A 25,927-nucleotide genomic window follows, 5' to 3' on the forward strand; every position below is an offset into this window, starting at 1 on the left:
AGCCATGACGTATCTGTCATCTAATAAGTATCCGAACATTCTGTGCTATACAAACACGTCCACCGCAAAAGGAGATACAAATATATATTTGTGCGAAAGTTCCACAACACACGTTCTGGAAATGGAGGCAACGAGTTTCATTCCTAAACTGCTCAACCTGGAAATACCTTGGTACACCATAGCTCGCAACAATCGGATAAAATGGCGACACGATTTATGATTGTATTATGCAGCATTCTTTACCACGGAGGTGGACGCAGCAACTTTTTCTTCAGAAATAAGACGCAGATATCAATCTGTTCAAAGGAGAGTTAAACATACCAATGAATTTAGACTACTGGTTCAAGACGGCTCAAATGGCTCTGAGCTCTATGGGACTTAACATCGGAGGTCATCAGTCCAATAGAACCTAGAACTACTTAAACCCAACTAACCTAAGGACATCACACACACCCATGCCTGAAGCAGGATTTGAACTTGTGACCGTAGCAGGCGTGCAGTTCCGGATTGAAGCGCCTAGAACCACTCGGCCACGGTGGCCGGTCAAGTTTAATCATGCCTACCCTGAGACATTCACTGAGGAAACTGATTTCTGCATTACATGTACATTGCTTCTGATCAGGTGTCACGGATCTGAGGAACCTGAGATAAGGAGGAAGAAAATTTTTCTCAGAGGTGCCAGGAGCTTGGATTTAAATATAAGTCCTGTAACTTTAATGCTGAAAGAAGTTTGTTGCTTTCCCATTATTTTGCTATGACATCAATAAACCATCTTTTGACTGAGAACGATTACATTTTTAGAAGGTGAAAGCAGTCTATCATAGCACCGCACTGGTAGTTACAAACCTTAGGTGATCGTGAAGCAGTACGGATCCTTGTCATTTTAAGGAAACTGGTGACGTTGCAATTGATTCAGGGTGGACAACACTCACCAGCTGTTGTTTCATTTCATACAGGTCTGCATGCGCCTCGTACAAGTGTTGAGGGTGCAGTGTGAGGGCTGCTCAGTGGCACTGTGTTTCAGTACCACCCACCATGTCGGCAGTTACGGAGGTTCAGAACACCACAACTGAGGCCCTGGCCGCCCTGGTAGACGGGGGTGAAGGCTCCCTGGTGACGCTGGTGGCGGGCGAGACGAGGGTGGCGGCTCACAGGGCCGTGTTGGCAGCCGCGAGCCCCGTGTTCGCAGCGATGTTCGCGCACGACATGCTGGAGGCCAGCTGCGGCCAGGTGAGGATCGACGACGTGGAGGGCCCGGTGCTGAGGCTCCTGGTGGCCTACGCGTATACCCTGCAGGCCCCCCAGCTGCCCGACACGGCCGCCCAGCTGCTCTCGGCGGCCGACAAATACGGCTTGTCGGCCCTGAAGGCTGCCTGCGAGCGGCAGCTGATCTCGCAGTTGGCCGTCGAGACCGCAGCGGCGACGGCCGTCACGGCAGTGAGGCACTCGTGCCCGGACGCCACCAGGGCTGCCGTCGCCTTCATAAAGCACCACCCGCAGGTGATGGCCACGTGGGGCTGGGCAGACGCTGTGCTCGACTACCCACAAGAAGTCAACAAAGTCACCCGTCTGCTCGGTGAGCCACCAGCAGAAGCCAGGTAAGCACGATTCCATTTTTGGCAGTGCTAGTGTGAATTTGACGTCGTCCTTGCTTTGTTCGTCGTGGGTTGCTTTGTTGCCTACGTTGCATAGCACCGTAACGTCATCTGCTTACTGATAGTCGGTCACGATGCTAAGTCTCTCGCTGTTTACACTTCTACTGCTTCTTATCAATTTTGCCTTTCTCTTATTTACTCTCATTCCATATTCTGTACTCATTACACTGTTCATTCCATTCAACAAACCATGTAATTGTTCTTCACTGTCACTGAGGGAATCAGTCATCAGCAAATCGTATACCGTTTCACCCTGAATTTTAATTCCACTCTTCAGGCTTTCCATTATTTCCGTCATCGCTTCTTCGGTATATAGATTGAACAGTAGAGGCGAAAGATTACATCCCAATCTGACACCTTTTTTAACCCCCCCTGCGGGTCCGGGGATTGGAATAGGCCCGAGGTATTCCTGCCTGTCGTAAGAGGCGACTAAAAGGAGTCCATCCCCCTCACGGGGGTAGTTAGCGCCTGCGTCCGGAGACGGACGGTTCCACGACCTATGATTGTGGTCTTTTTGGTTTTTCACTTCTCGTTTCTTCCTTCCTTTTGTTGGTTCCTTTCTTTGCTCTTCTCCACCTCACTGTCTTCCTTACTCTTTCCCTTGACTTCTCCTTGCCTTCTCATTGCCTTCTTCTCCTTGCCTTCTCATTGCCTTCTTCTCCTTGCCTTCTCTGGTCTCCGCCTCGGCGTTTGAGACAGTCTGTCCTCTTTCTCCCTCTCTCTCTTCTTTTTCCTCCTCTTCCTTCCTCCCTGTGCGTGCCTGAAGGCCGACCCACGCGTTCGCACGCGTAGCCAGTGACGGGGTAACGCGTAATTCCCCGCCCTGGGTAGACATGTAAGGCACGCACGTACCCCCTGGTAAAGGCCAGGACCGGGGAGGGGTGATTGCCTGAGCTGATACCTTCTGACCATGCCGATTGGTCCCTCCGTCTGTTTCTCGGGAGGTGTGACCTGAGGTGTAAACATTCACCTAAGGCGGGAGTGCCCTCTGAGAGGGTCCCCACAAGGAAGGAGCACGCCATCGGAGATGCTGGCAATCATGGGGGATTCCTCCGCAATGGATTCTACTCCATCTCTCTCGACTTCTGCCCATAAACGGAAACGTGACCAGCCACCAGTGACAAAAGAACTACCGCCTGCCCCACAGTTCCTCGTTGTTTCTCGATCTGAGGACGGAAAGGATTTTTCCTCTGTCAACCCTTTCGTTATCCAGAAGGGCGTAGATGCCATAGCCGGATCTGTCAAATCTTGTACCTGGTTGCGTAACGGTACCTTATTACTAGAAACTGAGAGTGCCTTTCAGGCACAAAAACTGCTTCGGGCCACACTCCTGTACACGTTCCCTGTCCGGGTGGAGGCCCACCGAACTTTGAATTCGTCTCGTGGTGTAGTCTATACTAGCTCCCTCGACGGATTGACTGACGAGGAGATTCAATCTTTCCTCGCTGAGCAGCGCGTGACGGCTGTCCATAGGGTCATGAAAAAGGTCAACAATGACCTTGTACCGACCCGGACACTTTTCTTGACCTTCGATAGTGTTCAGCTGCCATCGCGCATCAAGGCGGGCTACGAGGTTATTTCTGTTCGCCCCTATGTCCCGACACCTACGCGCTGCTACCAGTGTCAGCGTTTCAATCACACGTGACAGTCTTGTTCCAATGCGGCTAAATGTGTCACTTGTGGCAGGGATGCCCATGAGGGTGACTGTCCACCTCCGTCTCCTCATTGTGTGAACTGTCAGGGTGACCATGCCGCATCCTCCCGCGACTGTCCTGTCTATAAGGAAGAACGCTGTATCCAAGAAATTCGGGTCAAAGAGAAAGTGTCCACCTCGGCTGCTCGCAAGCTATTGGCTAGTAGGAAGCCCGCGCTGCTCCCAGCGGGGAAATACAGTACTGTCCTCGCCTCTCCTCGGACTACCAGGGAGGTAGCAACCCAGACATGCGATCTGACCTTCAGCACCACGGTCGTCCGTTCGGCCAGTGCTAAGATCGCGCGGTCGACGTCTCCTCTTCCTCCCATCACCCCACAGACACCAGCCCCTTCATCAGCTTCTGCTAAGACGAAGACCCCGAAGTCAGATGCACGGGCCTTCAAGAAGGAATCATCCCGTGCAGACTTCCTACGTACCTCGACCTACGTACCTCGACCTCCCAGCCTTCGACCGGTACTTCCACCAAACGTCCTTCCAAAAAGGCTCATAGGAAGCACAGTTCTCCTTCTCCGCCATGGCGCATTTCTTCTCCTGCGCCACCCAGCGGTTGCCGTCCCAGGCCGTCATCCGTTTCGCCTGGCCGCACCGCTGGTAGCCGTACATCTGGCCGTTCACTGGTGGAGAGACCCAATGGACGATGACTGTCCGCCTACTGATAGCGGCGGCAGTGCTCGCTCGAAGCCAGGCCCTCAGCGGCCTTCGAGGTGACCTCTTCTTTCATCTTCCTTTTCTTACGATGGCACTTATTCACTGGAATATTTGCAGCATTCGCTCCAACCGCTTGCACCATCCGCTCGTCGTAGCCCTCCAGGAAACGAAGCTACGCCCATGCGATCAAATTGCCTTGGCACACTACACCTCTGTGCGTTTTGACCTACCCCCTGTGGTAGGTATCCCAGCTCATGGAGGGGTTGTTGCTGGTCCGGGATGATATTTACTATGATCCCATCACGTTGCACACCGGCCTGCAGGCAGTTGCCATCCGCATTACTCTCCCCACTTTTACGTTTTCCATTTGTACCGTTTACACTCCATCGTCATCTGCCGTTACCAGGGCAGACATGATGCAACTTATTGCTCAGCTACCTGCACCACGTTTGTTAACTGGAGACTTCAATGCCCACCATCCCCTTTGGGGCTCTCCAGCATCCTGCCCGAGGGGCTCCTTGTTAGCAGACCTTTTCAACCTGCTTAATCTTGTCTGCCTCAATACTGGCGCCCCTACTTTTCTTTCGGACACATCTCACACCTATTCCCATTTAGACCTCTCTATATGTACTCCCCAACTTGCACGCCGGTTTGAGTGGTATGCACTTTCTGATACATATTCGAGCGACCACTTCCCGTGTGTTATCCATCTCCTGCAGCATACCCCCTCTCCGTGCTCCTCTAGTTAGACCATCTCCAAGGCATACTGGGGGCACTTCTCTTCCAGGGCGACCTTTCAGGATCAAACCTTCACAAGCTGCGATCGTCAGGTCGCACACCTCACGGAAGTCATTCTCGCTGCTGCTGAATATTCCATCCCTCATCCTACTTCTTCTCCACGTCACGTAACGGTCCCCTGGCGGACCGCAGCATGTAGAGACGCTTTACACGCTCGTCGCCGTGCTTTACGCATATTTAAACACCACCCTACAGTGGCGAATTGTATCAATTATAAACGATTACGTGCTCAGTGTCGTCGTATTATCAAAGAAAGCAAGAAAGCCAGCTGGGCTGCTTTCACAAGCACCTTCAACAGTTTTACTCCTTCTGTTGTCTGGGGTAGCCTGCGCCGGCTATCTGGCACTAAGGTCCACTCACCAGTTTCTGGCTTGAAGGTCGCGAATGACGTCCTTGTGGCCCCTGAGGCTGTCTCCAATGCCTTCGGCCGCTTTTTCGCAGAGGTTTCGAGCTCCGCTCATTACCACCCTGCCTTCCTCCCCCGCAAACAGGCAGAGGAGGCTAGGCCACCTAACTTCCGCTCCTAGAATTGTGAAAGTTATAATGCCCCATTCACCATGCGGGAACTCGAAAACGCACTTGGCCGATCACGGTCCTCCGCTCCAGGGCCTGATTCTATTCATATTCAGATGCTGAAGAACCTTTCTCCTGCGGGTAAAGGTTTTCTTCTTCGTACATACAATCGCTTATGGATTGAGGGACATGTTCCCGCATGCTGGCGCGAGTCTATTGTTGTCCCGATTCCTAAGCCGGGGAAGGACAAGCACTTGCCTTCGTTATCGACCCATCTCGCTTACCAGCTGTGTCTGTAAAGTGATGGAGCGAATGGTTAACTCTAGATTGGTTTGGCTGCTCGAGTCTCGACGCCTACTTACCAATGTACAATGTGGATTTCGTAGGCGCCGCTCTGCTGTTGACCATCTGGTTACCTTGTCGACCTTCATTATGAATAACTTGTTGCGGAAGCGCCCGACCGCGGCTGTGTTCTTTGATTTGGAGAAGGCTTACGACATCTGTTGGAGGGCGGGCATTCTCCGCACCATGCATACATGGGGCCTTCGCGGTCGCCTCCCTCTTTTTATTCGTTCCTTTTTAATGGATCGACAGTTCAGGGTACGTGTGGGTTCTGTACTGTCTGACACCTTTCGCCAGGAGAATGGGGTGCCACAGGGCTCAGTTTTGAGCGTCGCTCTCTTCGCCATCGCGATCAATCCAATAATGGATTGCCTCCCAGCTGATGTATCAGGCTCCCTTTTCGTGGACGATTTTACCATCTATTGCAGCGCGCAGTGTACATGTGTCCTGGAGCGCTGTCTTCAGCGTTCTCTTGACCGTCTTTCCTCCTGGAGTGTCGCCAATGGCTTCCGTTTTTCTGCCGAGAAGACGGTCTGTATTAACTTCTGGCACTACAAAGAGTTTCTCCCACCGTCCTTACGACTCGGTCCCGTTGCTCTCCCAGTCGTGGAGACAACCAAATTTTTAGGCCTTACATGTGACAGGAAACTTAGCTGGTCTCCACATGTGTCATATTTGGCCGCCCGTTGTACCCGTTCTTTAAATGTCCTCCGTGTTCTCAGTGGTATGTCGTGGGGAGCGGATCGAACCGTCCTGCTTCGTCTATATCGGTCGATCGTCCGCTCCAAGCTGGATTATGGGAGCTTCGTATACTCCTCTGCACGGCCATCCATCTTACGCTGCCTCAACTCCATACAACATCGGGGTTTACGACTTGCGATCGGAGCATTTTATACTAGTCCCGTAGAGAGTCTTCATGCTGACGCTGGCGAATTGCCACTCACCTACCGGCGCGATATACTGCTTTGTCGGTATGCCTGTCGGCTACTGTCAATGCCCGACCAACCGTCTTATCGTTCCTTTTTTGACGACTCTCTCGACCGTCAATACGGGTTGTATGTCTCTGCCCTGCTACCCCCTGGAGTTCGCTTTCGTTGCCTCCTTCAACACCTTAATTTTTCACTCCCTGCAACCTTTCGAGTGGGCGGGAGCCACACGCCACCTTGGCTCCAGGCTCAGGTCCGCGTTCACCTTGACCTCAGCTCGCTCCCAAAAGAGGCTACCCCCGGTTCGGTCTACCAGTCCCGTTTTTTGGAACTTCGTTCGAAGTTCATCAACATGACTTTAATTTATACAGATGGCTCTAAGACCAATGACGGGGTCGGGTGTTCTTTTATTGTTGGGGCACAAAGTTTCAAATACCGGCTCCATGGCCATTGTTTGGTCTTCACAGCTGAGCTCTTTGCCCTCTACCAGGCTGTTCTTTACATCTGCCGCCACCGACATTCTGCTTATGTCATCTGCTCCGACTCCCTGAGCGCCATCCAGAGCCTCAGTAATCCGTACCCGGTTCACCCTTTCGTACACCGGATCCAACGCTCTCTTCAGCAGCTGGTGGACGTCGGTTCTCAGGTTAGCTTTATGTGGGTTCCTGGCCATGTCGGTATCCCTGGGAACGAAGCTGCAGATGCTGCGGCCAAGGCTGCGGTCCTCCAGCCTCGGACAGCTTCTTGTTGTGTCCCTTCGTCCGATTTTAGCAGCGTCATTTGTCGGCGCATTTTATCGCTGTGGCATGCCGATTGGGCTGCACTTACAGACAACAAGCTTCGGGCCTTAAAACCTCTTCCCGTGGCTTGGACGTCCTCCTCACGCCCTTCTCGGCGGGAGGAGGTAGTTTTGGCCCGGTTAAGAATTGGACACTGCCGGTTCAGCCATCGCCATCTGCTGACGGCTGCGCCGGCGCCGTTCTGCCCATGTGGGCACTTGCTGACGGTTCGACACATTTTAATGTCCTGTCCAGATTTTAACACACTGCGTCTAGATCTTAACCTGCCAAGTACTTTCGATGCCATTTTAGCGGATGACCCACGAGCAGCTGCTCGTGTTCTTCGTTTTAGCAATTTGACAAACCTCTCTAAGGACATTTGATGATGCTGTTTTTTAATCCTATGCCTGTCAGTCTGTCTTTTATCGTAATTTCCCTTTTAGTTGTTGTTGTCAACTTGTGCCTCGCGGTGCATTCTTATAGTAGTCAGGGCGCTAATGACCATTGAAGTTGTGCGCCCTAAAACCACAAAAAAAAAAAACCCTTTTTAACCCGAGTGCTTCGTTCTTGGTCTTCCACTCTTATTTTACCTTCTTGCCTCTTGTACATATTGCAAATTACTCGACTTCTCCTATAGCTTACATGTATTTTTGTCAGAATTTCTAACATCTTGCACCACTTGATATTGCCGAACGCTTTCTCCAGGACCTCAAATCCTATGAACGTCACGGAACTTCAATTTTCTTTTCCATTCTCCTGTGTTGTATTATCCTTGTCAGAAACGTGGATGCTTCAGCTGTTAACCTGACTGTGCGATAATTCTCATGCTTCTCTGCTCTTGCAGTCTTCCGAATCGTGCAGATTATATTTCTCTCAAAGTCAGATTGTATATTGCCAGACTCATACATTCTACACACCAGTGAGAATACACCTTTTGCCACCTCCCCCAATGATTTTAGAACTTCTGATTGATTGTTCTCTATACCTTATGCCTTCTTTGATCTTATATTTTCCAAAGCGCTTTTAAAATCTGATTCTAATCACCAGTATTTTCCATACCGACTCATGCTTGTTCTTCTGTCACGCCATCAGACAAGTTGTTCCAATCAGAGAGGCCTTCAGTGTACTCTTGCCAACTATCCGGTCTCGCCTCTGTACTTAACACTCGAATTCCCATTGTGCTCTTAATGTTACCACGCTTGCTTTTAATTCTGTGGAAGATTGCTTTGACTTTTCTATATGCTGCGTCAGTCGTCCCAAGAATCATTTCTTCTTTGATTTCTTCACATTCTTCGTGCAGCCAATTCACCTTAGCTTCTCTGCACTTCCTATTCATTTCATCCTTAAGTGACATATTTCTCAATTACTGAATTTTCCTGAATATTTTTGAATTCCTTTCTTTGATTGATCAACTAAAGGTTTTCCTATATTTTCCATGGTTTCTTCACAGTTAGCTTCTTTGTACCTACGTTTTTCTATTCAACTATTGAGCTGTTAATTATCACAGTATCTGTAGCCTCAGAGAACATAAATCTCATCTCTTCTTTTCTTAGTACTACTGTATTCCACTTCTTTGTACATAGATTGTTCCTGACGAGTCTCGTAAAATTCAGCCTACTCTTCATCACTGCTAAATTGTTATGAGTCTATATCTACTCCTGGGTATGCTTTACTGTCCAGTATCTGATTTCAAAATCTGACTTTAAACCTCCCATGTTTCGGTCCTTTCCCAGTTATACCCCCTTGTCTCAAGATTCTTGAATAGACTATACCAGCTATTACTAGGATAAGTTTACTATATAACTTAACTAGCCTTACTTCTCTCCTGTTCCTATTATCAAGTACATATTCTCGTGTAACCCTTTCTTCTACTCCTTCCCCTACAGTTGTGTTTCAATCCCTCCATGACTATTACATATGTACCAAATTACGTGTTCAATATCCTCATACTTTCTCTCTCTTCACCTTCAACTTGCGACGTCATCATGTATACCTGAACTATGGATGTTGTTGGTTTGCTTTCGATTCTCACGAGAACATCTATACTCATCCGTTCACAGTATCTCACTTTCTGCCCTGCATTTCTATTGATACTGAATCCTACTCCTGTTATCTGCTGCTGTTGCTACTACCCTATTCTCATGTGGCCAGAAATACTTTCCTTTTCCCTTTCCCTTTTCCCTTTTCCCCTTTCCCCTTTCCCTTTTCCCTTTTCCCTTTTCCCTTTTCCCTTTTCCCTTTTCCCTTTTCCCTTTTCCCTTTTCCCTTTTCCCTTTTCCCTTTTCCCTTTTCCCCTTTCCCTTTCCCCTTTCTTTCCACGTCACTGACACCCACTACAGCTATTTTGATACATCCTCAGCATTTCCCTTTTCTTATTTGCTAGCTTCACAACCACATACAAATTCCTTACTTTCCACGTGATGACTCGTAGAACGTTATCCTTTTGTTGATTACTCAACTTTTTTCTCATGGTCACCTCCCCCTTGGGCCTCCTCGCCTGAAGGTTTGAATGGGGGACTAGTCTTGCCAATGGAGAGTCTGTACAGGACAGACTTATTGAATCACATGCCTCATTGACGGACGTTATGTATCTTTAAGCAGGGGTTTACATTGCCCTCTGCGTCCTCATGTTGTCGATGATTGCCATTCTTCCTCATTTAGGACCAGTTTCAGACCTCAAGGGAAAGAAAGTGCCCTGAACCTCTGTTGGCCCTTCCGCCATCATTGGAAAGGCTGTTGGCTGAAAGAGGGTGACACCTTATGCTGGAAGCCCATAGACACCAATGCTGATTATTCTTATTCAAAATTCAACTGATGGTGAGGTTCAAACCTGGGACTGAGGTCTTTCCTGATTACTAAAAAAGATGCTACCCCTGGGTGACTGGCCCCAAAGAGCAGGGTATGACTCCCTGAGATATTCAGTAAAGCAGGAGCTATGAGCGCTGGGGCTAGTCGTGCACACTGGGGGGCAAACAAGAAGAGAATACTCCAGCCAGCACAATAACATTGTCACACTCAATGCTGTGCCTTACAATCACATTTCCTTCTCGTCTCTGTTCAGCTATCGCCTTGAATATTTTCTGTGCATTCCCTTTTACAAAACAGACAGGAAATCCCTGCCCCCCCCCCCCCCCCCCTATATTGTTTGAAGTTCCCTGTGGCGTTACCAGAGTTCATCCAGGGAATCCTATCAGGTTTCCTGCTACTGGCATACAGCAGATTATATTCGCTGTCCACCTACAGGTGTACGACATATCTCCCACAACGTCAGTATTGATGTGACGTTTTCATCCAGCTATCATTTGTTGCCTCTGTCTCTCGGATACATATGCTCCATACAAGTCTATTTTGTTTCCTTTCCAATTAAAAAAAAAAAATCCATATTCAATAGACTACAGGTTACTTCACAAGTTGTAAACGCTGTCCATCAGATAAAATTGCATACACTGCGTAACCCATATTTTTTCTTTTAATGGTGGCCTCTACTGCAAACTGCTGTCTTTTCAATGAATCTAATTGTAGAGACATTACACGCATATATACAGTTCTATTTGCTTTACTCAAATGCAGATTTTGAATATACTCTCGATAACTTTTATAGCATAGCTCTTGTAATTCTTGTCCATCTTCTTCATTCCCTTGGGCTTCACATCAAACAGCGCCTGCATATCCATGACCATATAATTTCAACAGTAAGTTGATACCCCAACTTATCAGTTTGTTTCTCTATCGCTGGATCTCTCTCTCTCTCTCTCTCTCTCTCTCTCTCTCTCTCTTCCTCCAGTGATATAATTCAGCATCCATATATCAGTTTTCAAATTACTTCACAACCAAAAGTAGCAGCCAGTTGACTTTAACTGCTTCTAAATTCTGTGTGATAGTTGTTCTGTCAGGGCAGCAAAATTGTTGGCCCTTATGTTTGGGATTTGGTTTATGCCTCATTGTGAACAATTTGTTGTTTTGCATCTTAGGCTACGCCAATGGCGAATATAGCAGAAGTAGTGCAGAAAAAGATCAGTTAATTGGTGGCACAGTCACGTTAAGTGACGGGCTGGTGTTGTTGGCACGGAGTGTTCTGTTGCCCCGGTGGACAGTCCCTCAGCTGTACCGCCTGCAGTGAGCCCCTGTGTGAACACGCCCACCCACAGTGTTTCTCTGTGCAGCTCGCTGACCGCCACAGGGGGCGGGCCCACCCCCAACTCTGACCGTCAACCCCACAGCAGCCACAGCCGGACTCCTGCTGCAGCTGCGCCTCCCACGTCTGCCCGACACACCCCTCCACCCGATGACGCAGCCGTCTCTCGCTTCCGGTGAGTTGTGTTGCCACACGTGCCCAAGTCTTACCCTCACAGTACTGCATATTTTGGCATTAACCAGCCGATATAGTAAATAAAATAAAATACAGATTCCTTCAGTTTCTGGATAGAGGTTGCAGTTGCCATTAAACATTACTCCTTTCTCACTTTTTTGGCTATGATATTTTGAAGATTGAGCACATATGCAGAAGATTTCTCGTTCTCTGTATTTGCAGTGAGAATTACGTTCAGTTCAGAGTCACTCAACTGTAGTTACGTAGGAAGTGTCCCATTCAAATCATACCCATTTCCAAATTCTTTATATATTGATGTGTTTAATCTAGATTTTGTTTTTAGTGATGTTTGTGTGTCTTACAAATTGATTCTGAATTAAATGGGTGTGGAAACGTGATTTTTCACACAATTCTACTCAACAAAACCTATGTGCATGGTTGTAGATATATGTTGTTGAAGACACTCAGGAAGAAATGGCGAAAGCAAGGTAAACAGAAATACAAGTAATAATGACAAAAAGTTAATATTTAGTACAGTAATGAGGATACAGCTTGTTTTGGGTATGTCTTAAAATGTAATTCGAATATTCCTTAAATGGTTCTCTGGTCAGTTACATCTGTAGTGACTATTGGAAATCTGTGCCGCACTGGAACAGAAACCCAGATTTGCTGCTTATTGCAGGCAGTCTCCTTGACCAGTCGGCTGCCTGAGCACACCTCCACTTCTGACTCAGCTTCTCATCGACACTTGCACTAGAGTTTATTCCGGGGGACTTGTGGGAAGAGTAGCAAAAGGGAAATCTAATCGGTGGATGTTATCCTACTTCACAGGATGTACATGAGAACCTCTGGTGGTGGTGTCTGCAAACCATGGGTAAAAAACACCATCCACAATGGTAATTCCATCTACTCCAGCAAATGCAATCAGCTTGTCTAATGGTTGAGGTACCTGCTCTGGACAAGTGGGAAATCCAGTGGGTGTGGCTGAGTGGAGATGCGTACAGCACTGTATGGATCGTCAGTTGTAAACAAATTCCTGCAACTGATGGATGATGGAGGTCACCAGGTGTCATGAGTAGTGGTTTTGGTTCACCAAGGAGTAGTTTTGCATAATTCCATGGCATACCTAACTTTTAGTTTTAGAAATGAGCACCTGACGTGGGCAAAGATAGTTGGTCCTACTGAAAATATATTGTCATCTCACAGTGAACTGATACATTTGCAAGATGACTTCATACCCTGTGGATTTCAGTATCAAGTGTGGACCATTTTATACTAGGATCAACAGCAGAGTTTCCACAATGATGGTGCCACTACAGCGGAGTTACTAAATACAGTTTTCCTAAATTCCTTCACGAAAAAAGGCAAAGTAACTATTCAAGAATTCGAAACCAGAACAGCTGTTAGCATGACTGACATAAAAGTATATATTTTAGGTGTTGTGAAACAATTGAAATCACTTAAGAAAGGCAAGTCTTCTGGTCCAGATGGAATACGAATCAGGTTCCTTTCAGACTATGCAGACACAATAGTGCCTTTCTTAGCAATCGTATACAACCGTTCACTTGGCGAAAGGTCTGTTCCTAAAGACTGGAAAGTAGCACAGGTCACACCAATACTCAAGAAAGGAAATAGGAGTAACCTATTGAATTACAGAGACATATTACTGACCTCAATTTGCAGTAGGATTTTGGAGAATATACTGTACTCGAACATTATGACTCACCTTGCAGAAAATGACTTATTGATACATAACCAACACTGATTCAGAAAATATCGTTCTTGTGCAACACAGCTAGCTATTTATTCCCATGAAGTAATGAGTGCTGTCGACAAGGGTCTAAGATCGATTCCATATTCCTTGATTTCCAGAAGGGTTTTGATACCATTTCTAACAAAAGACTATTACATGGTGTATACGGCCCGGAAGATCTGGGAAAAACCCAGGAATTTTTTCATCCGCAAGAAAACCGGGAAAAACGGGAATTTTCTAGAATCCCGGGAGTTTTTCATTGATTTAGTTTTCAGTTACTTTTTTGTCATTTTGACTGGTAATAACCGATACTCTAACAAAGGACATTACTGATCCCGCTACTGCAGAATAATACTGCAGCAACATAATATGAACGAGGGAATGAAATTTAAATTGCAAAGGAAATGGTTCATATATAAACAAAAAAACACAGTGCTCATACAAGCGTCTGCCAACAGCAAAATGTGTGAAAGGCTGTAGAAAGACAATGCAGTGCTTCCTAACAACAAATTACCTCCGATGAGCGTTAAGTCACAACTGTCTACATCAGATTCATTTAAGCAGTTACAAGCGGAATCACGCGCATGCGCAGTTGAGTCGCGTCTGAGTAGTACCTTCTCCCGCTTCTGGAAACAGGAATGTCGCTGTTGGTTCTGTTGGTTCTGCACACAGCTAACTGGAGTATCTGAACCAGGCGGCAATTTCGGTGGTGCGGGGGGGGGGGGGGGCAAATTCGTATTGTTGAGGAAAAATAACCTTGTTTCACAAAGCACCTAGAATCTAGAGCACATTGGTCTATCGATTATTCAAGAGTTTGAAGCTCATCCCTGTTGCTTTTTGAACATTTCTGATCACATTCTAAGTTGATTTCTGAATGAATCATAAGTTGATTTTTGAATGCGTGCATAGTGTACATGATGTACCTGCCAGGGGAATCCTTATCGCATCTAGAAATAAACTTTACTGCAGACAAGAGGGGACGGGGCTACACGAGCTGAGCGGAATAAAGCCGCACGGGTGAATGTAGTGTGTGTGTGACTGACTGGTATGCAGATGATGAGCGAATAGCTACGTCCATAGATTCAGTCTACCAGAGTGGAAATGAACGACCAACAGGAATAACAGGTACGAAATATTAACGTATTATCTTGTCGCTGTATCAAAGAAAATGAAAGTTTGACAAAGTTTTTGACCATGTCGCTACACTAGAGGGCAAGTTGTAAATTTCCTGGTTAGCAGCCGCTCAAGTTCCATTCTGGGAGTAGCGCAGAAAACGCGTTGTACGAACACGTAATAACGCCTAACTGGAGAATAATCGCTGAATAATTACTAAACCGGTGATTCTGGCAGAGTTAGTAGAGTTGACTGGAGAATGAGCTTTGACAATTATAGGAATAGTTACAGAATTAGGGATGAGAAGATTTTGTTAGAACGAGGAAGGAGAAGAAACGGGACGGTTGCAAATTTATACAAAAATTTCGTACTACTACTTTCCTACTTTTCGAGTTCATGCTTAAGAAACTGGAGCTTATGAATGAAACATGAAACTATTTCCTAACATAAAGCCTTTGGCTTGTAGTAGGCCAAACAGGCATTTCATATTGGTACTTGGCGAGTTATATTCTGCCATATTATAAAAATGACCGTTATTACCAAAACAATCTCGCTTGTTTGGTGTGTGTTACAGTTGCTGCAGTATTAGAAAGGCCTATTTTCTTTCGTCCTGCAAACAGTGAAAATAGACGAATGAGATCGAGAAACAACACCAGTCTTTTGTACTATTTGTATTAAAAGCTTTTTGATTACTAGACGACGACATTTCGATTTTTCATGTAGCAAAACATTTGACGAATTTTGATGAGGTAACAGATTCTTTCGCAGAAATGAAAGCACGGCATATAAAGCTAGAGCAAGATTAGTGAGAAAAGAAAGCAAGGATTGAAGAAATATGTACTGTCTTGCTTGTCTCTTGTTTTATCTGGTTTTGTGTATCCTATACTTCATTTTATGTCACACCAAACAGAAAGTTATTAGCTATTAGGCAATAAAGAATCCAAATTTTCTGAACAGTTCTTCTTCCGGTTACAAATAATTCGATCCAGTATTGATTGCGAGGTTATTTTGTTTAAAAAACAAGGATATTTTAATTTCCCCTGTCCTGAATGTAGTTCGATGGCATCCGTTACAAAATACACATTTGAGTTCCAGAGTGCGAAGTGCAGTGACGTGCAGTGCAGTAAGAGAACGCTGTGCGAAGAGGCGTGGCGCTGCACTTCGGCATACTTAAGGACCAACCAACATATCTTATATTTCCTCGAAGTTATATGTTTCATGCATAGGACTCTTTAGGAAGAAGTGCTCTACAAAATGAACATTTTTTGAAAAGTTTTTTTTTACGCCCTATCTCAAGCGCTGGAGGGAGAGGGGGGGGGGCGCCACCATCTAACCGTCTAGTATTGCCCCAGTACGAAATATCATAGATCCAGGGTTGATGCGCAGATCAGGTTGACTTCTGGTGGGGGGGGGGGGGTGATGTGTTCACATTTAGTGACTTTGCTGTTTCCTCTTCGTTCTGCTGTCATGTCAGTTGAAAAAGAGTGGTTCCTGTGGCTGGGAGATATCAAGTGAATTAAAATACATTCACACAATTATGGAAGATTAAAATATGTCATTAGTTCCAGCTTTCAATACAATTTCCACCTTTCTGACAGTCAAGCATTAATTATCTTGCAGAACAATGAAGTTACTTTTGTCGCTTTGCTGAAGTAATTCGGCTTTTATTGATCTTTTCCGCTTAGGCAGCCAGTTTGTTTGAAACGAAATGTTTAATTCCACACTATTGGCTAGTTTCAACTGTTAGCTGCATTTCAAGGGCACGTTTTCATCTTCTACAGGGTGTATACGGCCCAGGAGATCTGGGAAAAACCAGGGAATTTTTTCATCCATGAGAAAACCAGGAAAAACCCCAGGAATTTTTTAGAATTCTGGGAATTTTTCAGAATTCTGGGAATTTTTCATTGTTTTAGTTTTCAGTTAAATTTTTGTAATTTTGACCGGCAAGAACCGTTACTCTAACAAATGATATTACTGTATCCCGCAACTGCAGAATAATACTGCAACAATGAAACTTAACGAGAGAAAAAACCGAAATAACTTAAAATGCAAAGGAAATGCGCCATATACGACGACAACACAGAGTCCTCATGCAAACGTCTGCTAACATCGAAATGTGTCAAAGGCTTTAGGAAGACAGTGCAATACTTTATAACAACAAATTCCTTCCGATGACTGTGAAGTCACAACTGTTTACATTACATTCGTGTTAGCAGTTACGAGCGAGCTCATGCGCATGCGCAGTTGAGTCGCATTTGAGAAGCAGATTCTCCCGCTTCTGGCTACAGGAATGTGGCTCTCCGCTGTGCAAGCAGTCGCAGCAAGCAGCTAGATGGTACCGGGAAAAGGGGGCGCCAAATTCATATTCTCAAGGAAAAAAACTTGTTTCACAAAGCGCCTAGCATCCAGCGCACGTTGATCTATCGATCATTTATATGATTTTGAAACGCATCCTTGCTGGTTTCTGAACACATTTTAAGTTCATTTATGAATGAATCGTAAGTTGATTTTTGAATGCGTGCGTAGTGTACGTGATGTCTCTGTCAGGAGAATCCTAATTGCATCTAGAAGGGGATGGGGCCGTACGAGCTGAGCGGAGTAAAGCCGAACGGATGAATGCCAGTCGCTGTCTGATTATGTGGTTGATTGGGTTTTCGAATGATCAGCTTTGTTATAATTCGTAGCGAAATCCATAGATTCAGTCTACCAGAATGGAAATAAATGACTGCAGGAATAACAAGTGGGTAAGATTACGTATTATCTTCTCGTTGTATCCAAGAAAATGAAAGTTTGACAGAAACTTTCTGCCCAGATTGCTACACTAGTAAGGACCAGTTGTACAGTCCCCGGCTAGCAGCCGCTTAAGTTCTGATTCGGAAGTAACGCAGAAAACGTTTTGTACGAATTTGTAACAACGCCTAATGGCAGAACAATCGCGGGGTAACTAAACCGGTGATTCTGGCAGGGCTACTGAAGTTGATCGGCGAACAAATTTTGACAGTGGCAGGAATATCCACAGAATTGGTGATGACAAGATTGTTCGAACGAGGAAGCAGAATAAAGAGGGACATCACACAAATTATGGAAGGACGAGACTATTCCAAATTTATATAAGAATTTCGTAATACTACTTTCCGATCTCATGCTTGAGAAACTGGTGCGTATGAATGAAATGTGGAACTATTTCCTAACATAGAGCTTTTTGCTTGTTGTAGGCCTAATAGGCATTTGATATATGTACTTAGTGAATTATATTCTATCGTGTATTAAAAATGACTATGTGTGCCAATACAGTCTCGCTAATTTGGTGTGCAAGTGTGTGTGTGTGTGTGTTTTACAAAATTTGTTATGATATTAGAAAGGCCTGTTTTGTTTTATTTAGCATACAGCGACAAAATAGACGTATCAGATCCAGAAACCACACCAGTCTTGGGTATTATTAGTATTAGCGGCTTTTTCAGTATTCGGTAACGAAATTTCGATTTTTCATGCAGCAAAAAGTTGGACCAACTTTGGTGAGGTAATAGATTCTTGTGCAGAAAGCAAAAGCACGCCATTTAAAGCTGTAGCAAAATTAGAGAGAGAAAATGCTAGGAGGTATGTATTGAAATGTGTACTTTCTTTCTTGTCTCTTGTCTATATTGTTTTTATGTATCAAATTTACATTGTCACACACAACAGGAAGTTATTAGCTATTAGGCAATAGAGTCCAAATTTTCGAAGTGCAGTGACGTGCAGTGCAGTAAGAGAACGTTGTGTGAAGAGGCGTGGCACTGCACTTCAGCACACTTAAAGCCAAATAACATGTCTTATATTTTCTCGAACACGTATGTTTTTGTTTCAAATTTTTCAGAATGATGTGTTTTACAAGATGCACATAGGGTACTTTTGAAAATTCGATTTTTTTTTAGTATTGATCCGGTTCGCAAATATCGTAGATGCGAGGCTGATGCGCAGAGAAGTCCGAGCTATAGTAGTGGGCAGTCTCCACGTGACCCGTGTTAACGTTCAGTGGTTTTGCTGTTTCTCCTTCGTTTACTCTCGCGTCAGATGAAAGCAAAGCGGATATCTTTGGCCGGGAGGTATCAAGTGAACTAAAATACATTCACATAATTACCGAAGGCTGATACACGTTATTAGTTTCAGACTTTATTTTGTTTCCACCTTTGTGACAGTCAAGCACCAATCGCCTTGCTGAACAATGAAGTTATTTTTGTCTCTTTGCTAAAGTTATTTGGCTTTTATTAACCTTTTCCGCAGAGGCATCCAATGTATTTGAAACGAAATTTTTAATTCCACAGTACTGGCTAGTTTCAACTGTTCGCTGCATTTCAAGTGCAAGTTTTCACCTTCTAGCATGTACGGCATTTTGCCACAATAAAGAACCAAACATGAGATAATGCAGCACTGGTACTCCAAGAAAATTTACATCTGACTCTGGACATACGAATGTGCAGTTTAAGTAGCAGTTTAAATGTGCACATTTTAGTATGGTTCACGAAGTTCTGATCTCTTGGAGTACCCTGTGCCGTATTACTGCTTTTACAACGTAATGTAAGATCTTTTAATGTTTTACATGTACGTACATACGGGCTTCCTACGTCATGTTAGCTGCGCAAGCCCGGGGCGCCTCTTACCTGGCGCTCTCCGGCAGCTGCTGGAACGAACCTGTTTCCAGCAGGTCGTGGAAGAATATTGCGAATGTTGGTTTGAAAAGTGTTAATTTCAAAGTAAATATCTTTTAAAGTAAGTTGGACTATGCGCGAGGATGTACCATGAAATTCTTAAACCACAGAGTGTTTGACTCCATTTAAAAATCAACTCTTTGATGACAAGCCATGTAGAAGAATTTCGAACCCTGGAGATCAGACATTTATGTCATTATTGAAAATTTTACTACCACATTTGTGTGATGTATCTTAAAGTGTAACGCGCGCAAAAAATAACATTATATCGAAAGATTAGCTTCTCTTGCAGCTTATTAACCTTTGTGACCAATATTATATGTGGAAGCTTTGCTTTCCGTGTAGCAACACTATATATATTAATGTAAGCCATTAACTCGTGTGTTACTGCTGCTTAACAGGGATGTTGCTATTGGCTGACTACATCACGCGCCCTATGCTCTGAATACTCGCTGTCATGATCTGGCGAGATCACGTGACATGAGCTGTGACTGGCTTACAAAAGCACATCGCAATCGCTTATTTCAGTGATTCGGAATGTAACATGCGGTGTTTGGTGGAATTCCAATGTGTGCTGTCGTAATACGAAAATATGCAACGTACATGTTGCTGCACATCAAAGATATTTCCAAAATGTGTCTTTTTCCCTGAGTTTCGTTTTCTAAAGTGCCAGGAAATTCTACGCCCATGTCCAAAACCATAACCATTCAAAGGATTGATAAGTTTTGCACTTCCGAGGAAAAATATACTGTCACTTAAGACGGAAAAAGTGTTTTCATGCGGGAGAAAGTCAGGGTCTATACGACCCGGGACAACCGGGAAATCCGGGAAAAACCCGGGAATTTTTTCATCTGGGAGAAAACCGGGAAAAACCCGGAAATTTTTCGGAATTCCGGGAATTTTTCATTCTTTTAGCTTTCAGTTAAATTTTTTTAATTTTGGCTGCAGAATTGATTCTCTAGCAAAGAATGTTATTGTATCCTGCTACTGGAGAATGATACTGCAGCAATAAAATATAAACAAGAGGGGAAAAAAATAAAACTTAGTGTCAAAGGAAATGTGCAATTTACAACAACAAAAAACCGTGCACACACAAGCGTTTGCAAATAGCAAAAATATGTCAAAGGCCGTAGGGCGCAGACTGTAATTCTTCGTAACAATAAACTGCTTGCTATGAGCATGACGTCACAACTGTTAACATTAGGTTCGTTTGACCAATTGCCAGCGGTCTGTTGCGCATGCGCATTTGACTCGCGTATAAGCAGCACCTTCTCCCGCTACTTGAAGTTTGGCTGTTAGCTGTGTCGGTAGCAGTAGCAAGCAGCCAGATGCAAACGAGAAAAATTTTTCTCGCGCGCCATAGCTGCCAGATTCACGCTTGCACAGAGTTGTCCGAGTTGTAGTGGGGAGGGGGTTAACCTCCACGTGACGCGTGTTTACGTTAAGTCATTTCGCTGCTTCTCTTCGTGTACAGCTCCCAAGTCAAAAGAAAACAAAATGGATTTCTGTGGCCAGGGACCTATCAAATGAATTAAAATACATTCACATAATTATGGAGGGCAAAAATATATTATTAATTTCAGTTTTCTGATTTTATTTCCAAGTTAGTAGCAGTCAAGCATTAATCGCCTTGCAGAATAGTGAAGTTATTTTTGCAAGTTTGCTAAAGAAATTTGGCTTCATTAATCTTTCCGCTGAGGCAATCATTTTTTTTTTTTTTGAAACGAAGTGTTTCATTCTACAGTATTGGCTAGTTCCAACTTTTCGCTGAATTTCAAGTGCACGTTATCATCTTCTGCCATACATGCCATTATGCCATAATAAAGAACCAAAAATGAGATCGTAGAGTACTGGTACTCCAGGAAAATTTACATCCCAAAAACCACACTGAAAAGCTTAATATCAGATGGGACATACTTCATTGTGAATCTGGAAAAAGCCAATTCGCACTTCAAGCCGAATTGTGCATTTTAGTATGGTTTACGAAATTCCGATGCTCTTTGGAGTACCCTCTGATGCCCTGTTTCTTTTATGGTGTAATGTAAGCTCTTTTAGTGCTTTATACACACGAACATACGGGCTTTCTACACCACTGCAGTTGCACATGCACAATAATGCCTGTTTTCTGGCGCTCTCTGGAAACTGGTAAATCGAACCTATTTCTAACAGTCTTCGGATAGTATTGCGAACGGTGGTTAGAAAAGCGTTACTTTCAAAGTAAATTTCTTTTTACGCAAGATGAATTATGTTACGTGTGAGAAAGTGGGATGGATATCTAAATTACAGAGCGTTCGAAACTGAACAGTTTGAGGACCAGCCACTTACAAGAATTTCGAGCCGAGACATTTATGTCATAATATTAAATTTACTGCCACATTTGTGTGATGTATCTTAAAGTATAACACACGCAAAAAAGATCAATATTACATGTGAAAGCTAAGCTTCTGTTGTAGCGTGTTAATCTTAGAGACTAATATTATATGTGAAAGCTTAGATTTTATTCTAGATATACGGTACTGTTTACATTAATGTAAACCGTTACCTTTTACTCTTGCGTGTTCACGCCATGTAACCAGTGATCTTGCTATTGGCTGACTATAACATGTGTCCTATGCTCTGAATATCTGCTGTCATCGGCTGACGAGATCTCGTGGCTTGAGATATGACTCGCTTACAAAATGACATCGCAACCTCGGTTTCAACGCTCCACAAACTAACGCGCTCTGTTTGGTGCAATTCGAATTTATACTTTCGTAATACGAAAATATGCAACGTATATGTTGCTGCAAATCAAAGGTCTTTCCAACGCTTCTCTCCTTTTATTTTTTTTATTTTTATTTTTTATTAAAAGTCTCTCCAAAACTTCTCTGCCCGTCTTTTTTCTCTTTTTTTTTTTCGGGAAGTTCTGATTGTATAAAACGTTAACCATTCAAATAATTGATAAGTTTTACAATTCCGAGGGAAAATTACGGAAAATCTGTCACTTAGCACAGAAAAAGTGTATTTTTGCCCGGGAAAAAGCATATTTTTTAAACGGGATATCCGGGAGAAATCCGGGAATAATCCGGGAATTTTTTTTTCCTTGTCCCCGTATACACCCTGAAAGTGTATTTTTAAGCGGGAAATCCAGGAAAAATCCGGCAATATTTTTCCTTGTCCACGTATACATCCAGTATTAATCAAATTTGATATGTATGAAGTATCGTCTCTGTTGTGTGACAGGATTCTTGATTTCCTCGCTGAGATGTCACAGTTCATACTGATAGACGACAAATCATTGAGTAGAATAGAAGTCATATACGGCGTTCCGCAAGGTAGTCTCATAGGCCCTATGCTGTTCCTCATTTACATAAATGATCTAGGTGATAATCTGAGCTGCCCCCTTAGATCGTTTGCAGATGACGCTGTAATTTAGCATCTAGTAAAATCAGACGATATATTCCAATTACAAAATGATCTAGAGAGAATTTCTTTATGATGAGGGAAGTGGCAATTGGCACCAAACAAAGAAAAGTGCGAGGACATCGACATGGGTACTAACAGAAATCCGCTAAATTTTGGGTATACGATAAATCTGACAAATTTAAGGGCTGTCAATTCGACTAAATACCTAGGAATTACAATTACGAGCAACTTAAATTGGAATGACCACATAGATAATATTGTGGGAAAGGCGAAACAAAGACTGCGCTTTGTTGGCAGAAACGTAGAAGATGCGACAAACCTACCAAAGAGAGCCTACATTACACTTCTACGTGCTCTGCTGGAATATTGCTGCGCGGTGTGGGATCCTTACCAGGTACGATTGGCGTAGGACAGCGAAAAAGTGCAAAGAAGGACAGTTTGTTTCGTGTTATCGCGCAATATGAATGAGAGTGTCACTGATATGATAACGAGAGTTGGTGTGGCAGTCACTGAAACAGACGGTTTTCTTTGCGACGAGATCTGTTTACGAAATTTCAGTTGCCAGCTTTCTTTTCCGATGGAAAATATTTTGTTGACATCCACCGACGTAGGGCGAAATTATCAACATAATAAAATAAGAGAAATCAGAGCTCCAATGGAAAGATTGAAGTGTTCCTTTTTCCTACGCGCTATTCGAGAGTGGATTGGTAGAGAAATACTATGAAAATGGTTCATTGAAGCCTCTGCCAGGCACTTCAGTGTGAATTGCAGAGTAACCATGTAGATGTAGATGTTGATTCCCTCCTGTATAGAGATTAAAGTACTTCCTGCTTTGATTGACCAAGATAATCAGCTGCAGATATCGACTTTGGAATCCACTGAACATTTAAAACCCTCCTCCACCTCAGGCAGGCAACAGAAGCACACCCATTTCGACTGGCAGTCATGGAAGACAGAGAGAATTAGTGTTGAAATTATATCTGGAGCAGGCAACAAACAGAGATTTTTCAATCTTCGTGCATACAAATCATGCGGGTTATAACACGTAATTTGGCGCAGGAAGTACATATTTACAAGTAAAGAAAATTTTAAAAACGCTCAATATAAGATGACACACACCTACATGTGCTACATGCACACTAAAAGCATCATCGATAGTGTCGAATTGTATACTTGGTATCAAGGATAATAGTATTAATTATGCAGCACTTGCTGATATTAAAATCAGTATGCTCCGTAGAGAACGTGAAACAAAGCAGAAAACAATTGAACGCCAGGATGAGATGCAAGACTTGGAAAGGTAGGAAGTGGGGAAATGTTTGGGATGCAAACACAACAGGTTATGTTACAACGAAAAAAGTGAGAAACTTAGTGTTAGAGAAGGAAGCAATGGGCTTACAGCACACACAATAACAAACTAGGACAATGACAAACAAAGAATAAGTTTTGGGGGATGAATCGGTAGCTTTCAGAGAAGGTAGAAAAAGATCAAATAGGTAAGCAACAGGGCCAAATAGAAATCCTTGGTTAATGCAAGAGCTACTGAGTTCAACTGTTAAAAGAAGAAACTATAAAAATTCAGCAAATGAAGCAGGCAAAAGGAAATATGAATGTTTAAAAAATTATTGACAAGAAGTGGAAAATGGCTAAGGAGGACTGTGTAGAAGGTGTGTGTGTCTGTGTGTGTGTCTGTGTGTGTGTGTGTGTGTGTGTGTGTGTGTGTGTGTGTGTGTGTGTGTTTCAGGGAGAGTCGACCTGGTGCCCTTGTTGTATTTGAAATATGTCGACCAACTTATTGTGTACGAAGCAGTGACTTTTATATTTTTTGTCGGTATGTCAGAAAATTTCTGTGTTACTAGTATGAATCACTTAGCTGTCTGGTGAGGAAATTGTATTTCAGTACTTACAGATGCGTTTAGTTTCCAGTGTCTTCTTCCTAAGTGACAGAAGGAATTTGTTCCCAGAGAAGGTAGTTTTAGGGGTGTGTTTGAATGTAGATGAAGGATTGGGCAGCAACTGCATGCCGAGGTGAAAGGAGGCGGATCTGTGGAGTGAATTATGAGGAAATGTGCCAAATGAATTTGTTAGGAGATGGAGTGCACCTATTTTTAATGGCAGATGCCTGAAGTTTTTGATTATGAACTAGTTCTGTGGATCTGTCTGTAATATGCTGGTTAACCCGTATCGCAGAGGCGAGATTTCTAGAGTTGTGACTTGTTGCTCGGAAGAAGTGTATTCAGAATTATTGGCAGTTTTGCGGCTGTGACAGTTTTCTTAATTTGGTGTGTGTGTCTCGATAGTAGAGAGTAAGTGTGTCGATGTTCTGTGCAGGAGCCTTTCTGGGGAAGAGCGAGGCAGGAGGCTGATAGAGGCGGCTGAGGTGGGGGTGATGGAGGAGGTGCGGGCGTTGCTGGCGGCTGGGGCGGACGTGGGGGCGATGGACGAGGACGGGTGGACCGCCCTGCACTGGGCTGCACTGAGAGGCGACGCGGCTGTGGTGCGGCTGCTGCTCTCTGCGGCGTCCGACCCCAACGCCAGGAATCTGCTGGGGCGGACGCCGCTGCACTGGGCGGCACGGAATGGCCACGCAGAAGTGGCGGCTGCGTTGCTGCAGGCCGGAGCCGACAGGGGAGCGGTGGATGCAGATGGGGAGATCCCCCTGGACATCGCCAGGGACAAAAACCAGCAGCAGCTCGTTGAGATGCTAACACAGTGTTCATACGTGCCAGTAGAGGAAATGACATGTACTTCATTGTACATAGTATTAAAATAAAAAATTGAAAAAAAGATCGCTTTCTCTATTCATTCCTGCCTTTTGCAGTCCACACAATTTCTCCAGTAACACCACAACTACTGCAACGACAGGAGATATCTGTAAACCAGCGTGACAAACCTTCCTTTGGAGAATTCACTCTGTAAAACATTTCACAAGCAATCTGCAATAGCTCAGCGAGAATTGACAAATATTGCATCATTTATAAACTCCACTTCTCTCTCCCTCTCTGTCTTGTTTCTCATCCCACATACAATATTCAAACAGCTTACAAGAATACAGTCGGCGTCTCTCACAACCGCCTGTATTTCGAAACGTAAACACCTAATCTCTTCCAAGAGACAAATGCGAGAATACCGGTTGTTGTGCAACAGTCACTCAGCTGCGTTAACGTCACTTCTTCCCACCAGTCCGCTTCATTACAATATTACTGCAAACTATTTGCTAGCAGTGTCTTTGGTGCTACATTACATCAGTGCAAACTGCACCATACTCAAATTACTGCCATATAAGC

The 25,927-nt window shown here is 44.3% G+C and overlaps 1 protein-coding gene across 1 annotated transcript; it reads left to right on the forward strand.

Annotated features, from left to right (window-relative positions):
• The first annotated feature begins 1,035 nt into the window (after nucleotides 1–1,035).
• Nucleotides 1,036–25,413, forward strand: LOC124553374 (BTB/POZ domain and ankyrin repeat-containing protein COCH-like). Its single transcript, XM_047127245.1, has 3 exons — nucleotides 1,036–1,598; nucleotides 11,524–11,685; nucleotides 24,972–25,413. Exons 1-3 carry the CDS (start codon nucleotides 1,036–1,038, stop codon nucleotides 25,411–25,413), a joined length of 1,167 nt encoding a protein of 388 aa, XP_046983201.1.
• The last annotated feature ends 514 nt before the right edge of the window (nucleotides 25,414–25,927 follow it).

Source organism: Schistocerca americana, chromosome 11 (genome assembly GCF_021461395.2).
Source record: "Schistocerca americana isolate TAMUIC-IGC-003095 chromosome 11, iqSchAmer2.1, whole genome shotgun sequence".
Classification (NCBI taxonomy): domain Eukaryota; kingdom Metazoa; phylum Arthropoda; class Insecta; order Orthoptera; family Acrididae; genus Schistocerca; species Schistocerca americana.